This window comes from Tursiops truncatus, chromosome 6 (genome assembly GCF_011762595.2).
Source record: "Tursiops truncatus isolate mTurTru1 chromosome 6, mTurTru1.mat.Y, whole genome shotgun sequence".
NCBI classification, from domain to species: domain Eukaryota; kingdom Metazoa; phylum Chordata; class Mammalia; order Artiodactyla; family Delphinidae; genus Tursiops; species Tursiops truncatus.
This window is the reverse complement of record NC_047039.1, coordinates 28,889,863-28,912,698: the sequence shown is the minus strand read 5'-3', so window position 1 is coordinate 28,912,698 and position 22,836 is coordinate 28,889,863. Positions and strand designations below refer to the sequence as shown.

Below are 22,836 nucleotides of genomic sequence, written 5' to 3'. Positions count from 1 at the left end.
TATCTGGTCGATAGTATTTATTTCAACACCTTTAATGAGTAAATCATTGAACCACACCATCATCTTTGGTTAGAGATATATATATCACTCACTGAGAGATTTTGCAGCTCTCCCTGTGGTGGTGACTGGCAATAGTGGATTTGCAGTTTTGGGAAAACTTTTAAACCGTTATGGGAAGAAAAGAGAATAAACTAAGGTGAAGGTAAATGAAGCAAGATGAAGGCAGAAAGACTCAGCCATAGTGTTAGAAATATTGACAACCCTCTTCTTCTGAAATCTCCAGAAATCCCTAGACCTCCCAGCTACAGTACAGTATCTTTCATCTGGGGCTCACATCCAGAATCTTTCTGATTACTGAGAATTCTTTTGAGTGCTTCATGTCTGTCACCAAAGTTTTATTAGAGACCTTTGTGTTTGAAAAGATTTTGTGTGTTTGTGTGTGTGTATGCCTGTGTGTGGTCTCTGTGTGTGTCTGTGTGTCTGCAGCCAGATGCAGATGTGTTGCCTCAATTCCTAAGAAAACAAAACAAGTCCTACTTATTTGTATGAAGGCAACACAAGATTAACAGTGGCCACAATATGCAAGTATTTCACTTTCCAAGGAATACTGTAATTGAGTCTAAGTAAGAGCCTTTAACTAAATTGCAAAGGAATATACTAAATGGAAAACTTACAAAAGAGAAGTAATGTACACTACAATTATAGATAACGTACTATGGTCTTTCAGAGTTTCTCAGTCCTTTGATGTAATTATTGGTAACCAGAATGACAAAAGCTATGAATCAAATGGAATTCACCCATATATTAAGAAAAGTTCTAAAATATACTATCTTTTCCATATTTCCTTTGGTTTCTTACAGTTTATACTTTTATAAAATAATTTCTACTTATTTGAACATATTTGATAAATGTCTTGAATTAAAACCTATCTCTCCTAAAATAATTTCTAATTATACCTTTTTAATTTAGCAATACAAACTATATAAAATAAGAACTTGCTTTGCCTTCAATTGTACTTGGATATTTTAGAACCATTTCTGAAGACAGCTTATTTTAAAAGACAAGATGTCTGATAACAAGGGGGAAAACCTGTGTGATTTAGGTTTAAGCTTAGACCAAAAAGAAATGTTTTTAAGCATTGGAAGGAACTTCATTAGAGTTAATTTATTCTTTTACTATATGGAAGTATGTCATAAAACTTAGCTATACCTGTGTGTGATATGGTACCTCATTTTTTCAATCAACTGCATGTTTTCAACTTAAGTTTACTTAAAGTTTTCTGAAAAGAATTGTACAAAGACAGCATTTGATTAAGGATTAATCACTATGGCAACTGAGACGTGGTGACTGAAAGGGGGAGGATGTATTCTCCCCTCAGTTTCCTGCCAGCTGTCATAGTCAACCTCTGCTGCCTGAATCCAAGCCAAAATATAGACTGTGACCAACTCGAAGAAACTATATCTGTATTTTTATAAATTGGTACAAGTATCAGGCTATAAAAGAAGACTTAATCCCCTGAATTGGATGACAGACACTTGGCACTCTTGCCAGTGTTTGACAGAGAAATAACGGGTTGCTTTGTAGTAAAACCTGGATTAATAGTAAACCGTTCTTTATGTTATTGCAGTGTGGTGTAAATGAGAGAACTAAGCATGCCGTCAGCCTGGAGGCGGGGGTGGCATGGGGGAGAGAGTGCCTTTTATATAACCAGTGCAGGTTTAAGCACTGTTCAGAATACTGTAAATACAAAATGTTGTCTTAGAACTTCTCTTTCTTGTATTTGTATTAGATTGGCATTTTGTAGATTACTTAAAGAAAGGATTTCTATGAGCTATGGTGGATTTAGTTGCAGTATGTTTATACAGCTTTTGGAGTCAGCAAGGAGGGATGGACTGTTTACAATGAGCAGACTTTGGGGAGATATAGCATTCCATTAGCCTAGTTTTCAGGACAGTGAATGGCATGATGGTTTAAAGTAATTGTTCACAAATGACTGGTTTATGAAGTAGTCCAGTAAGTAAGGTTTATGGTTTCAGCATGTAGCGGAATTAACTCTTACTGGGTGGGATTTTTCATGGTCTTATGATTTTTCTTTCTATAGCTAGATGTTAATTTTATGGTGTTTTTGTATCAGAAAGTTATTCTTTCAAGTGATTTTAGTAGAGATTGGATTTTTTAAGTTGTGTGTATATATGTATGAAATTATGTGACCAGTGCTGGCATGAAAAAGGCTGTTGTGTTTCTATCCTTAGAACTAGGATTGATTCAGAGAGATAGTGTGTCATTTGTGAAAAACACCTGTTACCTCGTCAGAGGAATGAGAATCTGGTGTTAACTATAGCGCCTATACCTATTCCCCTCCTAGCTGGTGGCAATGAGAAGCTGTGGCATCCTTCCTCACAGTGACGTTACCAGGCTTAATAATGCCACTAATGAGCTGATGTGTACAAAACACATTCAACTCCTTGCAAGAAAGGCATAAATTTTTATTATTGTAATTATGATTATTGCTTATTAGTAGGGGTGATGAGTGAAACTCTTTGTTATTCTCTGCAATGACCTGTTATTCTTTTTGTCGTTAATAGTACCAATAATAGAATATGTTAGAATACCATAAAAGATATCTAGTCCAGTCCTCAAATTTTATAGATGAAGGGCCCACCTTGAACTATGCCTGATTTATCATAAAGAATACTATAGAAAAAAACTGTATTTGACAGTACTTATAAAAAACTAATTTGACCATGGCCTAGACTGACAAAAATATTCTTTGCTTATTAGGAAGTAGCTTGATTCTAACTCTTTTCCTAGTTGGTCATTGTTCCAATTGCAGAGACGATTGATATGGCTTCTTTGAACAGTTTCTCCATTTAGAATAGTTGGAAGATTATAAATAGCTTAAACATACTATCTCTTCAGGCTTCACTGGTGGCACAGTGGTTGAGAGTCCACCTGCCAATGCAGGGGACACAGGTTCGTGCCCCAGTCCGGGAAGACGATCCCACATTCCGCAGAGCGGCTAGGCCCGTGAGCCATGGCCGCTGAGCCTGTGCATCCGGAGCCTGTGCTCCGCAACGGGAGAGGCCACAACAGTGAGAGGCCCGCGTACCGTGAAAAACTATTTCTTCAAATGCCTTCTAAGTAACAATATAAAAGCTTAAAGATATAAGGCCTCATTGAACTCTGATTGACTCCACCTAGCGACTTAGAGAATGTTAAGCGCTTAACAGCCCTTTTCAAATTATATTTTATCCCTCTATTGAAAACCATGGTATCAATTGGACATGGCCACTTAATGGAAACACCTATTGCCTTGTCATCTGAGAATCCTGCCTGTATACATATGAATTCTGAATTTTATAGGACGAATAAATCAAAATTATAAGGTCATAATGTGAAGGATTCTTGGAGACTAATGCAAACATAATATTTTACTGATTTATTTTTTAAATGAGAGGGTACATGACTTCCCTCAGGCTCAGCAGTGGCAGTCAGCTTAAATCCCCATAGTCTTTCAATCTTTCTGTCTTCTCTTGTGCTTTTCCCTCAGTTCCTTTGGTTTCTATTTTGCTTTGAAGGTTTTTACTTTTTTTAAAAATTCCATTTTGCTTTTCCAATATGACAAATCAGTCTAATTTTCCAAGATAACTTGCCTGTGAAGAATTACCGTCACTTTAGCAGTTAAACAAAAAATTCAGGTGGACTGAATGCATCTGTCTCTTTAAAAAATATTTTTTTTAGAGTTAAAACTATCTGTACTCAAGAAATATAGTAAGACTGTTTGCAATATCTACTCTGCCAAAGGTATTTTGGCAAAGACATAATTTTTTTACTTTTTTTCTCTTTACTTATGCTTTTTCTCTACCACAAATAACCTTCAGTCTTAGTTTTTCTAACCTCCCAAATCTCCAATCCTCCCTACCTTTCAGCATCTACCTCAGATGTGTCACTCTTTCACAAAGTCTGCCCCAATTTGGCTGTCCTTCTCCCTACACCCTTTCTGCTTCTCCCAATAGTACTTTATGTGGCCTATTATTCTAACATATGACTTCCATGTATTTATCATCGTTATGTAAGTATACATCTTTTTCTTCTTTTCTATAAACTCTGGACTTCAAAAAATAGCACAATATATCTCTGATTCACATTTGATAATTCTGGAGACCTAAAGTAGTGTCTTGTACATAATTGATACTTTTTGAATAATTTAGGTTTTCAGTTGTTGTCAGCATATAATGAACCCAATCACTATCTTCTGAAAATTAAGTGGCTTAAACTATCTTTTCCATGAACAACTTTCATAGTTTTCCTGAAAATCCTCTGGCAATGACTTGACATTGTTCAGAGCTACTACTGAATATATTTAATTAGCCAAGGGAGACAGTCCCTCCTTATCTGAATTAGAAGTAGTCTCAGGTTTGCCTGGCATTCATGGTCTTCGATAAATTTACTCAATCTGCACCTCCAAGTAAATCATCTACTGTCTGATCCTCCACTCCCAATTCAAGTTCCACTTCTTACATGAAGCCTCAGTCTTTGGAGATCACTCTATTCCCAGCCCCTTTCACACCCATTCTCTGTGCCAGTCATCACTGTAGACATGGCAGACACCGTATTAATGTTTGCTCTCTTCTCAAGTATGTGGCAAGCTGCTTAAGGATCAGGACATGACATACATGTCCGTAAGCATCACCACTTAGCAACAGGCAGCACAGAGTGGAAGTTCAGAAAACATTTGTTACTGGTCATTCCTGTAAGAAAGTACTACATAAGGCAGATCCCCACAACCATTTTCACTATGAGTAAAGGCTCCTTAACTCTTAGCTCCACAAGTTAATGTTAAAGGGGATATACTGGCAGATAACGTAAAGATGTTAGTTATTTTAGAGCAGCATAAATGCTGGTATTCTTCATCTTCACTCATTATCTGTCATCTCTTGACCATAGTGCTGGTATAAGACACCCACTCGAGAGGGGAGAACATGGAGAATGGTGTCAGAAAGATATCCCTACCCATGCATGACTTTGTAAGCTTTCTTCATCTTAGCAGTAACAAATCTGAACAGTCACTTTGGGGCATAATTTTCTCTCTTCCAGAGTTCTGTAAAATATCTTATTGTGTTTCTTTTCCATAGCACATGAGGCCTATCTCATTTGGTGCTAATCTCCTTTTCCAGTCTCATTCTGAGACACTCATTCAGAATTATTGACACTATGTGCCAGGCACTGCGCTAGACTCTGGGGATAGAAAGATGAGCAAGCTCTTCCTAGTCAGCCTTCAGTTTATAAATCAGTCTCCAAGCACACCATGGACTTTTACTCTTCCATGTCTTTGCTCTTGTGGTTCTTTTGTTTAAAATTCCATTTCACCTGTGTCTGCTTGTTGAACCCCTACTGCTTGTATCATCAGTGACAGTTGTCCCCTGTCTTCTCCAAAGCAGTATAAATGTTTTCCTCAAATTCATCTTTACTTATTTGTGTGTGTGTGTATGTGTGTGCATGTATGTCTGCTATAGCACTGATCACATTGTATTATGTGACACTTTATAAGTAAGTATCTACAGGATGCTTTCAGCTGCAAGGAATAGAATAACCATCTGAAAATGGCCTATACAATAGGCTGTTGAACTAATTTACATAACAGCAAATCTGGAGGGAGGTATGTCCAGGTGTATTACTACAGTCCAATGACATCATAAGAATTCAGGCTCTCTCATTTTCTGCCCTACTATCCTCAGTAAGTTAATTTTTAGTTCCATGAGGCCTTTTGCCTTATGTTACAAGATGACTACTGCATCTCAAGAACATATTTCCTCATACAAATATATCCAAAGACAGGAAGACGTGGTTCTTTTCCTGTATCTCTCCTTTTATTGGGGAGGAAAATCTTTCTGGCAGAACATAATTGGCTTGACTAATTTGTTTATCCCCTAAGAACTGAGAGGGCAATCTACCTTCCCTGAGCACATTTCTAAGAGAACCTCAGTTTTGTTCAGACAACAAAGAGGGAGGCAGTGGCTGTTAGTAGGCCATCCACAGTGTCTGGCACTGTATTCCTGGTTAGACTGTGAAACTCTTTTGCATTAGGAAGTGAATCTTACTCTATCTTTTGTTCCCAGGACCTAAAAAAAGTACCTGCTACATAGATATTCAGTTAGAGCTTACTGATTTTAATTGAATTTCTAGTAGATACCAAAGAGATTCTATACAGAGAAATTCTAATTTATTAGTATAAGCATGAATTCTTTTGTAGTAGATTAGCTTTAGGCAGGATAAATATGTTTGAACTATGATCCTTGTTCTAAGATGGAAGTTGTGATATTTTTGCAAGTTTCCTGATGAAGATAGAATCCCTCTTAACATAACCAGAGTCAGCTCTCACAGCATTTACGGCAAAATTGTTGGTAGGTTGATGTTTTATTTAAAGGTGTCAGTCATTTTGTAACCAAGTTATTATCGGAATCAAATTTCAATTAATCTGTAAACAACTTTCATGACTATTTAGCATTAACTGCTTCAAAATGGAATTTGAAAGCCATATCCTACTTTTATTCAGTATTTAAGGCTATCCCGTTGCTGTGGCCAGATGAAATAATGAATACCTTAAGAGAAAGAACTTCTCATTTTGTTCATAAAAATTATTTGGGCCACTAGTATTTACCACCACATACTTTCAGGAAAAGAAAACTACTTTTAGTTTCTCTTAAGAATATCCTTGATGGGGACTTCCCTGGTGGCGCAGTGGTTAAGAATCCACCTGCCAATGCTGAGGACACGGGTTCGATCCCTGGTCCAGGAAGATCCCACATGCCACAGAGCAACTAAGTCCGTGCGCCACAATTACTGAGCCTGTGCTTTACAGCCTGCGTGCCACAAGTACTGAGCCCACGTGCTGCAACTACTGAAGCCTGCGTGCCTGGAGCCCATGCCCTGCAACACGAGAAGCCACCACAATGAGAAGTCCGCGCACCGCAACGAAGAGTAGCCCCCGCTTGACACAACTAGAGAAAGCCTGTGTGCAGAAGCAAAGACACAACACAACCAAAAAATAAATAAATAAAATTGATTCTTTAAAAAAAAGAAGAATATCTTTGATGAATCAATAAAAATTACTAATTTTCTTAAATCTCAACCCTTTGGTACTTATCTTTTTTTTGTTTTGTTTTGTTTTGCGGTATGCGGGCCTCTCACTGTTGTGGCCTCTCCCGTTGCGGAGCACAGGCTCCGGACGCGTAGGCTCAGCGGCCATGGCTCACGGGCCCAGCCACTCTGTGGCATGTAGGATCTTCCTGGACCGGGGCACGAACCCGTGTCCCCTGCATCAGCAGGCAGACTCTCAACCACTGCGCTACCAGGGAAGCCCTGGTACTCATCTTTTTAGTATTCTGTTTGATGAAATAGGAAGTGTACACAAGCACTTGTATAATTGAACTGCGGACTAAACTAGCCACTTTTTTTTATGGAACACAATTTGTATCAATACTTGAAAGAATGACTGACAAACTATGGTTATTTAGATTTGTGTATTTGGTAGATACTTTCTGTCACTTCAAGGAAGACAACAGACAGTACTTGTTGCCAGCGATAAAATTCAAGCTTTCAAGTGAAAATTAAAATATTGAAAAACTTGTGTCTGCCACCGTGACCATGACCCCTTCCCAATATTTAAAAAGATTTTTTCTGATGCATAGGTGGTAATAACAACAAATATGGTTTTCCAATGTATAATTGAATGTGTCAACATTTTGAAGATCTGCATAACTGACTTAATATTTTCCAAATGACCAGTGAATGATATTACAAAATCACGCATGGGGAAAAAATTCAGCCAAAGTACAAAATATACCAATGAATTTTACTTTTAACAATATAAAAAGTTCACTGGTATGGTTTCAAATATTACATGAAACTAACCTTAATTGAATTTTGGTAAAGTATCAAAAAAGAATATCTACAATTATCTGAAAAGGCTATGAAAATATTCTGCCCTTTTTCAACTATGTATCTGTATGAGGCTGATTTTCTTCATATACTCCAACTAAAACAGCATTGTTGCAGCAGACTGAATGCAGAAGAAGATATGAGAATCCAGCTATCTTTTATTAAGCCAGCTATTAAAGACATTTGCAAAAATGTAATACGTAGCCACTCTTCTGGCTAATTTTTTGTTTGTTTACCTTGGAAAATATAAACTTTTTTGCTGATAAAGAGTTATTTAATTATTTTAAACTTTCAATAGATATAACCTACATAAACAAAATCTCTTTGGCGTCCTCAATAATTTTAAACTGTAAAGGTGTCCTAAGACCAAAAAGTTTCAGAACTGCCATTTTAGACCATAAGAAGGGGGTCACTTGATCATTAAATTCAGTTCTAGTGGAACATACTTTCAGTTGGCCTTTCTCTGTCGGAAAGCTTTACTTCCTCTTCTACACGACTCAAGAAAGCATATCAGAATAGAAGAGAATGAAAATGATGTGGTTATAGGAAATCCACTCTAATTTACTAAAAAGGAGAATTATTCACAGATTTCAGTACTTTACTATTAACAATAACCTGCATCCAACTTCACAACCAGTTACAATGTCCCAGTGTTATTTGTGGCAGGGTGCTTGAAATGTTGTTCCCTAGACACTGAAGAGCCATCGATGGCCTTGTCACTGAATCAGCCTGCATAGAAGCCTACACTTACTCCAGCTGGAGGCCTGGAGGGACGGAGAGCCTAAGCTCCCCATGGAAGTGCCAGCCACTGGAAAGGCAAGCAGGGGCGGGTGCCTGCCAAGAAAGACTTTAATTAAAGTTTTTCCATCAGCACCACCCTTCCGTGATCTTTTCACTAACAGGTATTATTTAGTATAGGACCTTCAAGTAGTCTTTAGAGACATTTTTACAGTAATATAAATAATATATGTAAAGATTTAAAATTCAGTCAGGGCTCAAGATGCCAAGGACCTATTCATTACTACTTACTGGAGATCCTAAAAAGACTAGTAGAAACCAGGGCTTGTGGTGCTGAGTCCAGTGCTCAGACAGCTATCCCAAAAGGCCTTGCCTTTGTCTGTAGGAGGTATTAAGGGGAATTTACTCTCTGACCACCCTCCCATGAAGGACTGAGGGAATATTAGCCAACACTCCCTGTTGCTGGTCTGCAGGCTTTTTTTAAAGGTAGTTGCCACCATCTCACCTGGCCTTTTCCCCCAGGTTGACTGCTGTGGCACTGCCTTCATGTTCCCAAATCCCAAGGAGATAGGGCTTTTGTATTTCTGTTTGTAGTGTGTGCCCCACAGTATTCACCTGCACGCCCGAGGCTATCACTTTGTTCCTTTAGATAGACGAGTTTCTTGTACAATGAGAAATGGACTGTTGTGCACACTAAAAGGGAGCTAGGCTCAGGGAAGCCAATATAAAGTTGTCCTTTTGTGGCTCACTCAGCAAGCAAAGTACTATCAAAAATGAAAATATATATCTATCTATATAAAAAACTGAATTGTAATGGTTACTCCTTCCAGGAGGAAAAGAGAACCATAATTACAAACTTTAATCTCCCTTCACCACCAAAAAAAAAAATGTTTTAGATTTGAATCTAAGTGTTTGTTTTTTCAGACTTGAATGACATTTTTAAACATATGCAGAAAATTATACTTCAGTGTATATTCGTGGTGGGTCCTCTAACCAGCTGGCTTTTCTCCAGAGGCTGAGTGAAGACAATTCAGGGGTACCTCATAGTTGCCTTAGGTTTCTGTTGAGTGTTGGAAAACTGCATTTACAGTAATATTTCCTACCTCCAGGCAGAAATCTTGAATGATTACTTCAAAGATAAGAGGTTTTCACACTTGCACAAAGATCCTTAAAGGTCTTTGTCCTTTTAGACTCTCAGATGCCACTTGAATGAATTTATTTACATGTGCTATATGTCTTTATGGTACTCCTGATTCCCTGCTTTGCAAAGACAAGCAGGTTTATGACTTTTTATGTGTTTATAGGGTTTGGCGCTTACCCAAAGGGAGATTTCTTTTTAATCTTTTGTTTGAACAGATGTGTAAACAAAAGCATTGCTGCCTCTCAGGCTTAACTATTTAAGGTTTAAGGAAGAAAAAAATGAAAGAGCACTTGATTCTTTTTTAATCTTTATGACAAAGTTGGTGTGATCAGGCCAATGTGAGGGGTTTGGCTACATGGTGTGCCCACTTGTGGCCATGACCATAGACTGGCTTGTGAAGCTCTGTGCTATTCTCAGGAGCAAGGTGTAAACCAAAGAGCTTTCGTGTGATGGGCAGGTCCTCTGGTGATCTTAGAATCCAAACTCAGGCTTCTCAACAAGTCAGAACCATTGGGACCTTCCATTGCCTTTGAAAATCTCCCTGGTTTCCAGTTTTCTCAGTGACTAATCAAGGCTGATCATCCAGTTATGGAGAAAACAGTGAATGTGGCTGTTAAATATACATTGCTCTTTGTTCTGATATATCCTCTGTAAGGGGTTTTCTAGAGAAACCGGCTCAGCAGACAGATCCATTCCAAAATTGCTTAATAAAGATTTCACTACATCCTGGTGGCCTATCATAGACAGGCTACCCGTCCTATCAGGCTGTTCTTCATCGTACATTGTCCCCCTCCAAGCTTCCTGTACTTGTGGGGGATACAGATGAGCAGAGGAAAAGGAATCAGCATTATCTGTACCACCTATGGATGTGTCTCCAGTAATAGCCGCAAAGAGATTTAGAAAGATGGTAGAGATTACGATAGTGTTTCTCCTGCCAAAATGGGAACTAGAGGCTGTTCATGGTTGTTTTTGAAACTCAGTCTCCTGGATTGTAACATTTCCTGCCCCATTTGTTGCCCACAGGTGGGTGTGTATGGGAAAAACTGATTCCTATCAACTTTTCTCATTTCCTTGCTATTCCTACCTAGGCGCCCTCTATAGTTCTTTAGTAATTTGCCTCCAAAATTTTTTACTTCAAAGAAAGAGGGTTTTTTTCCTTAAACATTCTGTGCACTATTCCAATGAAGTTTTCTATTATATAAAGATAAATTTCATATGTAGCAGAGAAAAAAGAAAAATGCTAATGTAATCATATGGCTGTGAGGTAGGGGGAACATTCCTTTTTTTCCTTTTCTCAGGACACTGACATCAAAGATTGTTATCTGCAAACTTTTTAAGAGTCAGTTTTATTTTTTCTTACTCTTTCATATTGCAAATCTATATATACCTTATCTTTTTTCAGTTATATCTTTTAAAAAATAACTACTGGTTCAATATTTTAATTGGCTATTGCTATTAATATTGCTATTTGGCTTAGGTCTAATGCCTTGAAATACGGACAGTACACGTTGGGTCCAAAGGAAAAAGAAAGTATTTATTATCAAAGGTCATTTGAATGTCTCATACTATTGATCTAAAGATAAATTTTCCTTCTAGAACCAATATAAACCTAAAAGTTTACAGTAAGAAATAAGTTGTACAGGATTATGTACAGTTGACTAGGTCTAGTGTAAATTCATTTTGGCTACTCTAAAAGAAGAAATTTTTCCCTACAAAAGTGCCCTCTTATTTATTGTAATCCTAATGTATATCTTTTACAACTTAAAATTATAGCTTTTATTTTACAGACTGTATACTTTATACACGTTTAAATAGTAATTTTATGATGTATTTTTAAATATATTTTATAGAAACATTAGAAAAATGAATAATGATTTTATAACTTTATCAAAATTAAGTCAAAACAGATGTTCATCATATACTACTATGCAGCTTAGGGAAATACAGCCTTTGTTTTATAATAATGTAATAATTTAATAATGGAGTATAATCTATTAAAATATTGAATTACTATGTTGGACACCTAAAACTAATATAATATTGTAAATGAACTATACTTCAATTTTTTAAAAAGCAGTTATTTATGAAGTCTTTGAAGTGAGCCATTTCCACATTAAACATTTGATTGTGGATAGGTAAGGAGACTGTTTTGGCCAAAATATATGAAAACAATTACCATTTATAGAAATAATACATATTTAATGTTTTTGTTGAACTAATTTTTTATATTCCGAATTTTATTTTTAATGACAAATATTTACTTTTCTGACAATAACATGTTACGTTTTAAATGTTTAATTATATAAATCAGATTAGGACTTAACATAATTAGCCGTGGCCGACCTTTTACCTTTTTAGGCCTGTTTAACTCTGAAGGGGGAGGGTTTTCCTCTACTTTTTCAACATTCAACTGGCTGCTCCACATAGTACATATACGTCCAAAGGAGGAAGACATATTACCACTCATAAATTAGGATTATTATTTCAATATTCTCTGATAAATTCAGCTTCTTAAGTAACCTCACATTTCCATTCAATTAATCTCATCAGCAAATGGATCTTTTAACTGTATGTTTATGTTATTTAGAAATAATTACTATACTCTTTACACTTTATTTTTAATAAAGATACCATAAGTTGAACTTGATTACTTTCATAAATATACCATAGTAGAAATACCTAACAATATCCAATAATTTATGAAGATAATCATGAACATAGCAATTACTAAGTTATAAATTAAACTCAGTGTCAAGCTTTCTAAAATACTTATTAGCAGTCATATTTATACTATACAAATACTGTACAAAGTTCTTGTCTTCATAATTCCCTCCTTATCATTATAACCATAAATCTTAAGAGGAAGGAAACCTTCATCAGAATCACAGAGTATAGAAGTAATTTCTCAAAGCAAATCTTGGATAATTTAGAAGAAACTTTCTAGGAAAAAGTTAGGAGCAATTAGGGACTTTTACAGAAACTGGGCTTTCTGCTTTCTTCATGTTATGATCTCAAAATTTCCTATCAGATACAGACATAGTGTTCCAGTTGTTGGCCATTCTGTTCTCTGGTGGAAAGAAGAGTGGGTTTATTTTGCTTTCTTGAGCAAGCAATCTCACCCTCTACCATAATATTAAGGAGCGATAATGTTATCTTTTAATTTCCTAGTCCAGCTCATTTTTACTGAATTTTTCATTACTTGACCCTTCATTACTATTGCTACTTCATAGTGTTGCCTCAGTGTCATATGACTTCCCAACTTTGACATAAGCGGTAGTGAAAGAGTTTGCGTCCAATTTCACATGGTCTAGAATCTTTTCATCTTGGCCACAGGCATTGTACTTCGCTTTATAATAAATTATAACTGTCCCTTCAATTGCAACTGCACTGTCACTATTTTCCTTATATCAGCTATTATAAGATATACTATTTTACTATAAATAGTGAAACCAGCTTTTATAAGAAGGGCATCAAAATGTTTATTAAAATAATTAGTAAACAAAATTTTGTTTCACAGCCTTGTTTCAGTAAGTGTTAAACTACCCTACTAAAATGGAAAACTGAACCTAGATATTTTTTAAGTAAAAGATGGGATATTGAGCCAGTGTGAGAGAACAAATGCTTTTCTCTTTTAATGATTATCTAAAATAATCAGGTTTTTAAGTGTATAATATGTGGCATAAATTAAAGATCCACATGTCTGATAGCTATGAATAGAAAAGTTGAATTTTCCTGAAGAATTTGTAAAATCAACTTGAGAAAAAATGTATCTGTTCGAAATATGAGCTTTGTAATGCTGCCAGGGTCAGAAAGACCCAGAGTAGTCATGTAAATAATTGAAAATTTCCATGGCCTGGCCTGCTTTCTCCATGGCTTCAGAAATTGCAGTATATGAGGAGGGAGTGTTCTTGGTTGGCCCCATTCCTTCTCTTTCGGTTTACTCCCTTTATCCCCATGTAAACGTTCCCATCCCTCCTTATAATAATGGATAATTATTTCTTGGGAATCATCAAAGATTATGAGCTATTTTATTAGGAACTTTTAACATTCATCTTGTTTTCTTGTGATGTAAAATAAATGCATCAAATCTCTTTCAAATTTATCTTTAAAGATCAGCATTTTCCTCTCTTTATTAATAATGTTTTAAACTTTAAGAAATGATGTCTTTGAGGAAAGTACTGTCAGCATTACTGACTGAAGCAAAGCCCTGTTTCAAAATGGCAACCTGGCATTTTGTGTTTGTCCACGTGAGTCACACTAGATTTTGAAGAAGTCAATTTCTTTTCATTAGAAGTGGTTTGCTATTAAAGAACATATAATTATGTCTTTTGTTCAGTTTATTTCAATGAAATGAACTTGAATATAAATTAAAGAGATAAATGATTTATTTTAAAAACAGAAAAAACTAAAAATGGGAGGGGGTGGGGCTCAGCTTTTTTAAGCCCCTTAAGAGTAGGGGCCTCTTTGTATATGTAAATATTTTTCTTCTCAACTGCATAGCATGGTGGCAGGAACGTATTGGTGCTTAGTAAATATTTGTGGAATGAAAGCCATTCCCTACCAACATTCAGTGATATGTGCCACTTGAATCCCATTAAACTCCTGTAAAAGAAAAAATCACTGTCTCATTGACAATTACTAATCTGTGTTTTGTAGTATTTGTATGCCTGCAAATTTCTTAAGTGATAGTTTAACTGGGTTTAGAATTCTAGGTTGACGGTTTTTCCCTCCCAGCATGTTGAAGATACTCTCATTATCTTCTCTTGGTGGTGGTGATGGTGGTAGTGCTAATGAGAAGTCTGCCTTTAGTTTGATTATTATTTCTTTGTGGGATAGCTTATTTTTCTCTGGTAGTTTTTAAGATATTCTCTTTATCTGTGATATAACAAGGTACAGATTTATTTTCATTTTTCACACTGGAGATTCTCCTTTTTCAGTTTGAGGATTCATGCCTTCTCTGCCATTACTTCTTTGACATTATCTCTTCCATTTTCTGTTATCTCCTTCTAATATTTTAGAAATTTTGGTATGTTTTCTGCCATGTCTTCTGTCTCTTAATTTTTCTTTCTTGTCTTTCTTTCTTGTCTGTCTTCCTTTCTTCCATTCTTTCTTTCTTTCTTTCCTTATTTCTTTCCTTTCTTTCTTTCTTTTTTTCTTTCTTTCTTCCTGCCTGCCTGCCTTCCTTTTTTTCCTCCTTTCCTCCTTCCTTTCTTCCCTCCTTTCCTCCTTTCTCTCTCTCTCTGTCTCTCTCTCTCTCTGTCTCTCTCTCTCTGCCTAACATTCTGAGTAATTTTACTCTACCAATTTATCAACTGTCATTGTAAGGCTGTGTAGCCTGCTGCTTAACCCATATTTTAAGTTTGTTTCTATGTCTATTTTTTTTCAAACCTATATTTCTTTTCTAGAATTTGTATTTGGTTCTTTCTCAGATCTGGTATTTTACAATACCCAGTTCTTCCTTTATCTTTCTGGATATGCTAATGAGTTAAAGTCTCTTTCAGATTGCTTTGTTATCTATAATTCCTCAGATATGGATTCTCACATTTGTTGTATCTGTCCACTTTCATGGCAGTGGGCTTTGTGTGTTCTTTATAATTTTTAACTGAACTCTTTTTTCCCCCCCGCATTGGAATCACAAGCATTCTCTAGATTTAAAAAGTGTTCCTATGTTATATTTTTGTATTCACCCCTCATTGAGATCTATGGTTTTCACTGGTTCTGGGCCAGTTTTTTATGTTGGTTTTTAGCTTAGATTTTTCCATACAATGCAAGTGCTACAAAATCAGATTCCACAAATGGCACAGGCTGGGCATTCCATGTTTTCACCAGTGATTGTATCTAGAGTAACAAGGGAGCCTGTTTCTATCCTGTGCCCCCAGTTTGGGCTTTCCTAGCTTTAATTTGAAAACTGGATATCCATTTAATTCCTGCTGTGTTTTTATTTTGTTTGTTTGTTTTTTAATTCAGAGAGTTAAATCGTTTCCATTTTCCCTCTACACATGGAATCCTGCAGACTAGAATTTAGGACCCTATTCCTGGGGCTGCTGAGCTTCAGCTCCCACCTACCACTATGTTACTTGGCTTTAGCATCTAGAGATTTTCCTTTCTTACTTTTGAGCTCAAATATAATTTTGTTGTTGTTGTCAAATTGCATCCAATATTTCTGTTTTTGGAATAAGATGGGGACTTTCCACATACTCACCTTACCATTTTGTCAGGGAAAATGGAACCATACATTTTAAAATTATTTTTTTCTTGACTCACTATTTTTAACAATTTGTATTATGCAAGACACCCTTAGTCTGTAAAATAAATGTGATTCTATCTGTAATTTCAACCACCTCTAGTTAACATCTTAACAATCACTAAGTAATTCTTGCAACCCACTTCAATTCTTTGCTTCAGTCAGTAATGCTGACAGTACTTTCCTCAAAGACATCATTTCTTAAAGTTTAATAATTCTTGCAATCCTACTTCAACCCAGATTGAAGTAGGATTTACAAAACTAGTGTATTGCATTATTATATAAAGGTTGTTATTTCTTAAAAGTTTGACTGCTTATATAAGATTAAATAACCAAAAGTCTGCTTAATAATATTGAGAGAAATTGCTGAATTAAATTTTTTAAACATCCCATTTTTATGCCATTATTTATATAATCATTAATTTTTATCCTTGTTTAGGGGAGTGGATGCCAGCATGTGTATCAGTATACCCATAGTCTTGACAGTAGAAACATCATATTACCATTACTTTTATTGTATCTTTAAGAAAGGTATATCTTTAGCATATATCTTAAACAAAGAAAAGAGAAACATCACATCACTGCTACAAGTAATATCTTTTTAAAGATCTAACAAGATCTGACAATGATATTACTTGGAGAATATGATATACTAGATTGTAAAGAATACTGGGAAAAAGTAAGACAGTCTCCTTATTTAACCAAAAATGACTGTTTTTTCAGAGTTTTTGCTTTCATCCTTTTTTCAGACATACAAGGAAAAAATGAAGGGAGATACATCAACACATACAAAGGAATGCCAACAACCAAGTGAAGGCAGCATTTCCTTTCCCCTTTACATTTCACACCCTGTAAGCCAGAAGAAGAAAAATGTCTACCGAACAGGCCAGACCACCTTCATAATTGGAGAAACACCAAAAGGGATCCGCAGGTATGTCATCTATAACAACATTGGACTTTATGAATGATTCTCAAAAGAAATATAACTACCTAGTAAAATACACAAATTATTTGAATTTTAACTATACATGGCATCTGAATATTTCAGATAAATATGAATTTGTACACTTTAAAAAATAAATCCCGGAATTCCCTGGTGGTCCAGTGGTTAGAGCGCTTTCGCTGCGGTGGCCTGGGTTCAGTCCCTGGTTGGGGAACCAAGATCCCACAAGCCATGCAGCACGGCCAAAAAAAGAAAAAAAATCCCAAATGTTTTAGTGTTTTAAGAAGGCTAATCCCCAAATTGATAAAAAATGAAATTATTTTATATAAGTGAAATACTTAAGTGCATTATATTCATTCACTCATTGAGTATTTATTGAGCATCTAATATGCACTCAGGCATTGTGCTAGGAGCTAAATATACAGTGTAAAAAAAGAGACATAGACATAGAGCTTACAGTACAGTGGGATGGGGGTTGGCATCAAACCATAAAATTTTCAAAAGTAAAAAAACTTATAAATAAATAATTATAAAATGGTGTGTTATAGGAAAAAAGTAGACAGGCCTCCTTTATAGAGAATAATGGGATCGGGAGGGATATAACTCCCTTTCTACTAGGTAGTCAGGGAAGACCTCTCTATACGAGTGACATTTAAGTTAAGACCTGAAGGATAATGAAGCAGAGAACCAAAGTAAGAACTTTCTGAAGAGGGAGGAGGTTTTGAGAGAAGACTGGTGTACTTAGTGCATAATAAATCAAGCAGAGAATGGCATGAGATGAAGGGAGAGACATAGATGGGGCTGGAGCATGCCAAGCCTTGTAGATTATAGAAAAGAATTTGGATTTTGTTCCAACTGCAGTAGAAAGCTGTTGAAGCATGACATGATCTGATGTATGTTTCTAAAAGATTTTTCCAGCTTCTGCATGGAAGAGGGCAGAGTGGACTAGGGGAAACCATAAGGAACTAGGTGATGGTGGTTTGCAATAGAGTAGTTGCCATGGAGACAGAGCCGAATGGATAAATTCAGTTTGATGTTGAACTGTGTTTTGGGAAGGGGAGAAGACAGGATTACTCCCAATTTTCTGCCTTAAGCAGCAGACTGGATTCACTGAATGGGGAAAACTAGGAGAGACACAAGTTTGAAGTAAAAAAAAAAAAATCAAGAGTTCTCTTTTGCTCATATTAAATTTGAAGATATAGGGAAATGTCACATGGGCAGTGGATATGCTACTCTGAGATTTGGAGACTGGAGGTCTAAATTTGGAAATTATCAGCATAGAGATTATAAATAGATTACAGATAGTTTTTATAGCCATAGACTGTGTGAACAGCTTAGGAACAGAACACAGAGAGGAGAGGAGAAGCCCCAGTACTGAGCCTGGAGAGTGACTGTGGCCTACTGTGTAGGAGGCCCAGTGCAAGGTTCTAAAGTCCAAGACAAGTGAGAGTTTCGAAAAGGAGGGAACACTTAACTTTATTGACTGCTGCTGAGAACCAGAATCAGAAGAAGTGGGAAAGCCCCTGGAGCTGAAGAACTCTTTGGTCACCTTTCCATGAGCAGTAGAAGTAGGCAGATGCCAGGGTGAGGTGGGCAAGCAGTGAAAGGGCAAGCCCCTGGGACTGCTCCTTAAGTTTGGATGTGGAAACTAGCAGTAGCTGGAGGGCATTGTGGGATGAAGTGTAGTTTGTTTTTAAGTTGGGAAGATAATAGAACCTGTTTGTGTGTTGAGGAAAAAGACTAATAGGAAAAAACGAGATCATGCCAGAGAGGTGATAACAGAAAAAGTGAAGTCCTGGAGGCAGGAGAGGGTGGGATCCAGACCACAGGCGAAGATCTAGTCTTTGAGAAGTATTAAGAGAAAGAGATAAAGAAGGGCACAGATACAGTGATATTTCCTCAATTAATTGAGAATAAATTCATCAGCACAGAGGGAAAGAGATTTGGGGAGAGAGAAATTATGAAAGAAGTCATTAGTGGAAGTCATAAAGTGGGAAAGCAAGCTTAGTGGGGCTAGACTTCCTGGGTGATGTTAAGTTCCTATTTGAGAGCAATTCCAGTAAAACCATCTGTGCAGTTGTGCAGACTTCATTCAGCAAGCTTCAGTTGTTCAGTTGCAGACACAGACTAGGGAAACAGCTGAGTTTTACCAGGAGAAGGAGAGAGAAGCAAGGAAGCTAAAGGATGTTTGCAAAGAAGCGATTATAAAATTGAACATAAGCTGGAAAAGGGGAGGCTGATGTTAGTGAGAAAGCAGAAGAGTCAGCAAATTGGAGGACTTGATGAGATGAAGGGTATATTCCAGCATTGTTGTCATTGGGATAACTGGAGCATATGATTGAATTCAGGGATTTGGAGGTTGTGCAGTTAATGGTAATGACATTAGTGGTATATGACTTTGGGAATAGGGGCCTAACATGGAATCGAGTCTGTGGAGGTGACGTCAAGAAACTGGTGGGCTAGGAGTTGGGTGGGACATCCACATGGATACTGATGTTATCAAGAATGATGGCAGGAGATGGGAAAGGAAACAACATTAATCCAGGATCTTGAGTGTTCAGTCACTATCAGGAAGCAACTAGAAAGTCAGTTAACAAGGTGGGGTGGGGGTGAGAATGGTTAAGCTGGATAGCATAAACCTTAAAGAGGGGAAGGAGTTTTTAAGAAAAAATGATCTGGAAGCAGCAATGGGAAGCATGAACCCTGAGGTTTAAGGATATGAGGTATAAGATCTTGACTTGTGAGGGCTGCAGTGGGGAGGCAGTATCAGGAGGAGACAGAGCGCCCCTTGGGCAGAAGACACAGGAGAGTTAGTAGATCATAGCCTGGTTCCAGGGGCACCGAGGAATGGTCTGGAAGGATGGGGGATTGGATCAGGGATGTAGAGACTAGCAGGGGCATGAGAAGCCAGTGGTTATGTGTAACTGAGAAGTAGTGACTGAGGTAAGCAGGGAGAGGAGGCGTGGTCCAGTTGGTCCTGATGACTTCTACGGACAGTAAGAAAATGGTGGTTGCTCTGCGTGTTCCAGATGCTTCCCTCGGGTTTTGGCAACTCCCAGGCAACCTGTCCCTTAGCTCCTCGGGTGCTGGTGTGGCAGATTGGAGCACGCCTCTCAGCTGCTCACCGTTGCCCACAAAGGTGAACACCCCACACTGCTATAGCAACACAACTCCTCACAAACAGATTTACAACAATGATTTTGGGTAAATTGTGGGTAATTTTCTTTGGGCAATTATTTTTGCTAGGAGACCAACCATATACATTTTACCAGTCTTTAAGCACAAGTGTCTTATCCCCTTTAGTACTGTATATAAAAATAAAAGTATTAACAGTGATTAGTTTTTGCCTCTTTTTTTTTCCCTCTACTTATCCTAGGGATAAATGCCTCATGCTAAATAAAAAGGTGAAGGGTGTCTAATATTAGAATGCCAACATCTGAACTAGGGATCGGTGTCCAAACTGCTAGCACGTCTTTCCTGCTAACCATCCTAACTTTATGTGAATCAAGAATTTGTACTATGCTGTAGCCTCATGGATTATCTGAATGAAGTTTCAGTCCTACCTTCACTTCAGAAAGCTTAGACAGAAAGAACATGGTTTTAGCTGTGTTCCATCCCTTCTCCTTCAGTTCCTCGAGAAAAAAGGAGAAAAATTGAATTTTTTCCGTGATACATAAATACTCTTGGTACACTTGATGAAAGACTGAAAGATGCCTAACTTTGGCTTCCTTTGCCCCACCACTGCCCCTACCTCTAAATGGATTATGAGTGTCTACAAAATTTTCTTCACAAAGTGGTGGCTAGCTTGTATCCCCTGGTTGTACCTTGCAATTCGTTGAGTGTTTAGAAAGACCAAGAATTACAAAAGCAAGTTTAGAAGGCAAAAATAAAATGAATTGTAATCATAGCTCATCCTGTAAAGGGCAACCACACAGCCCAGTTTACTTGCATACTACTCAGGTAGAATAAGGTCTGAAGCACCTCTCCTCCCAGAGGTGACAGATTTGCAGGGTCATGGATGAGGTCAGCACAGCAAAGGTGAAAGTACTTTGGCAACTGCTGAAACACTACCAAGTCTTGGATGAATAAAAGACATCAGCCTGTAACCCTGCCAATAACTTAATCTTCACAGCACAAATATTTATGAGAAAGGCCATGAAAATGATTCAGAGATGATTAATAAACAAAATAATGACACTTCATTACTTCATGTGAAGTTAAAACTGGAACTTTTTAAGAACATACTTGTTGCTTTCCAACCAAGAACATTGGCCATATCCAGGACAGAAATTTGGAACCTTGTTTTTGTGTTATTAACTATTCTGTTGGCAATGAGAGTGGCTGTTGATCAGGCATAGATAGTACCTGGATTTGGAACAAGTAACAGGACCAGTGTGGGGAGGACTAGAAGCCAGAGTACTCATCTGAAGCCACAAAAGAAAGTCATGAATTTGCAGCATGGATTACCACTAAAATCAAAGGAAACACAAACTTTATATAACCTGGTCTGAGTGGCAAAAATAATAGTGGCTTTAAATAAAGCTCCTGGTTACATACATTTAAAAAAATCATTTTTTATCCTCAGGATTCTCTGTTGTATACAGGATAAAATTCAAACTTCTGAAATTGGCAAACGGATCCCTCATGATTTTCAGCCTTTTTCTTGACTGACTCTCCTGCCCCTATGTGCACCAAGTCTTCTTGCAACTGGGCGCGTGCACGTTCCCTGTCTCCCTAGAAGGCTTCCTGGCTCACCTTTACCTGACTGGCTTGTGGTGACAGCAGAGAAGCCTTCCCTGCCACCTTGCCCACTACCAATCACTGGCTTCGGTACCCCTTCTGTGGATGCCAACAGGGTGCCGTATTTACCTCCATCATGGGGTTTATCACTCCCTTCTGGTTTGATTTTCATGTATCTGTCTCCCCCAACTAGACTATAAACTCCTTGAAGACAGGGAACTGGGGTTTGTTCACTGTTGTATAGTTTCTTTTACAGTGCCTAGCAAATAAGAGGGCTCTATAAATATTTGTTGAGTGGATAAATGAATGTTGTAAGGAAATATATAAAAATAGATATAATTCTACAATTTGGGGACTTTTAATCATATGCTGCAGCACTATCTGTGGCTTTTGTTTAAAAGAACATTTATAAGCATTGGGCTCTCCTGACTCATGGCCTAAACTCAGCATCAGCAAACCAATACCCTCTTAGCCCATCTTAGTCTACTCGGGCTGCTGTAACAGAATACCACAGACTGCGGCTTAAAAGACAGAAATTTACTTCTCACAGTACTGGAGCCTGGGAAGTCCAAGATCAGGGTACCAGCTGATTTGGTTCCTGGTGAGAGCTCTCTCCCTGGCGTGCAGATGGCCACCTTCTCACTGTGTCCTTTCATGGCAGAGAGAGCTCTCTGGTGATTTTTTTATGACCTCTTTTAACCTTAATTACCTCCCAAAGGCCCCATCTCCAAATACAGTCACACTGGGGTTTAGGGCTTCAACTTAGGAATTTGGGGGGAGGATACAGTTCAGTCCATAGAACCCTCACCTAGGGAAAGGAGCAGAGTCTAGTGCCCAGGGGTCCTAAACAACCTTTCCACTTCCATCTAAGCAGGGTTTCAGAAGGCTCATTTCCTCACATATGCATATAACAGCTTTTATTAATATCTTATACTAAGACTGAAATGCATTTCTTCAAATAGCATCTTACTATAGTGTAGCTATCTATACTGAAGTCAGATCAATACTGAAAAAGAATCTAGGTTCATCAGTTTAGAACTTTCCTTTAGGCTCATCAAAAAGTTGTGTGAAATTTCTGTATTTTATCGA

At 37.3% G+C, this 22,836-nt stretch overlaps 1 protein-coding gene across 4 annotated transcripts in view; it reads left to right on the top strand.

Annotated features, from left to right (window-relative positions):
- ERCC6L2 (ERCC excision repair 6 like 2) overlaps positions 1-22,836 on the top strand; it is a 158,518-nt gene that overhangs the window by 114,306 nt on the left and 21,376 nt on the right. For all 4 annotated transcript variants that reach the window (XR_012332448.1, XM_033857844.2, XM_019940413.3 and 1 more), the window contains exon 18: positions 16,814-16,995. Coding sequence is in view for 3 of the 4 variants with exons in the window: in XM_033857844.2 (XP_033713735.1) it covers positions 16,814-16,995 (182 nt within the window). In the remaining variant the exon portion in view is untranslated. The remainder of the gene's footprint in view (positions 1-16,813; positions 16,996-22,836) is intronic.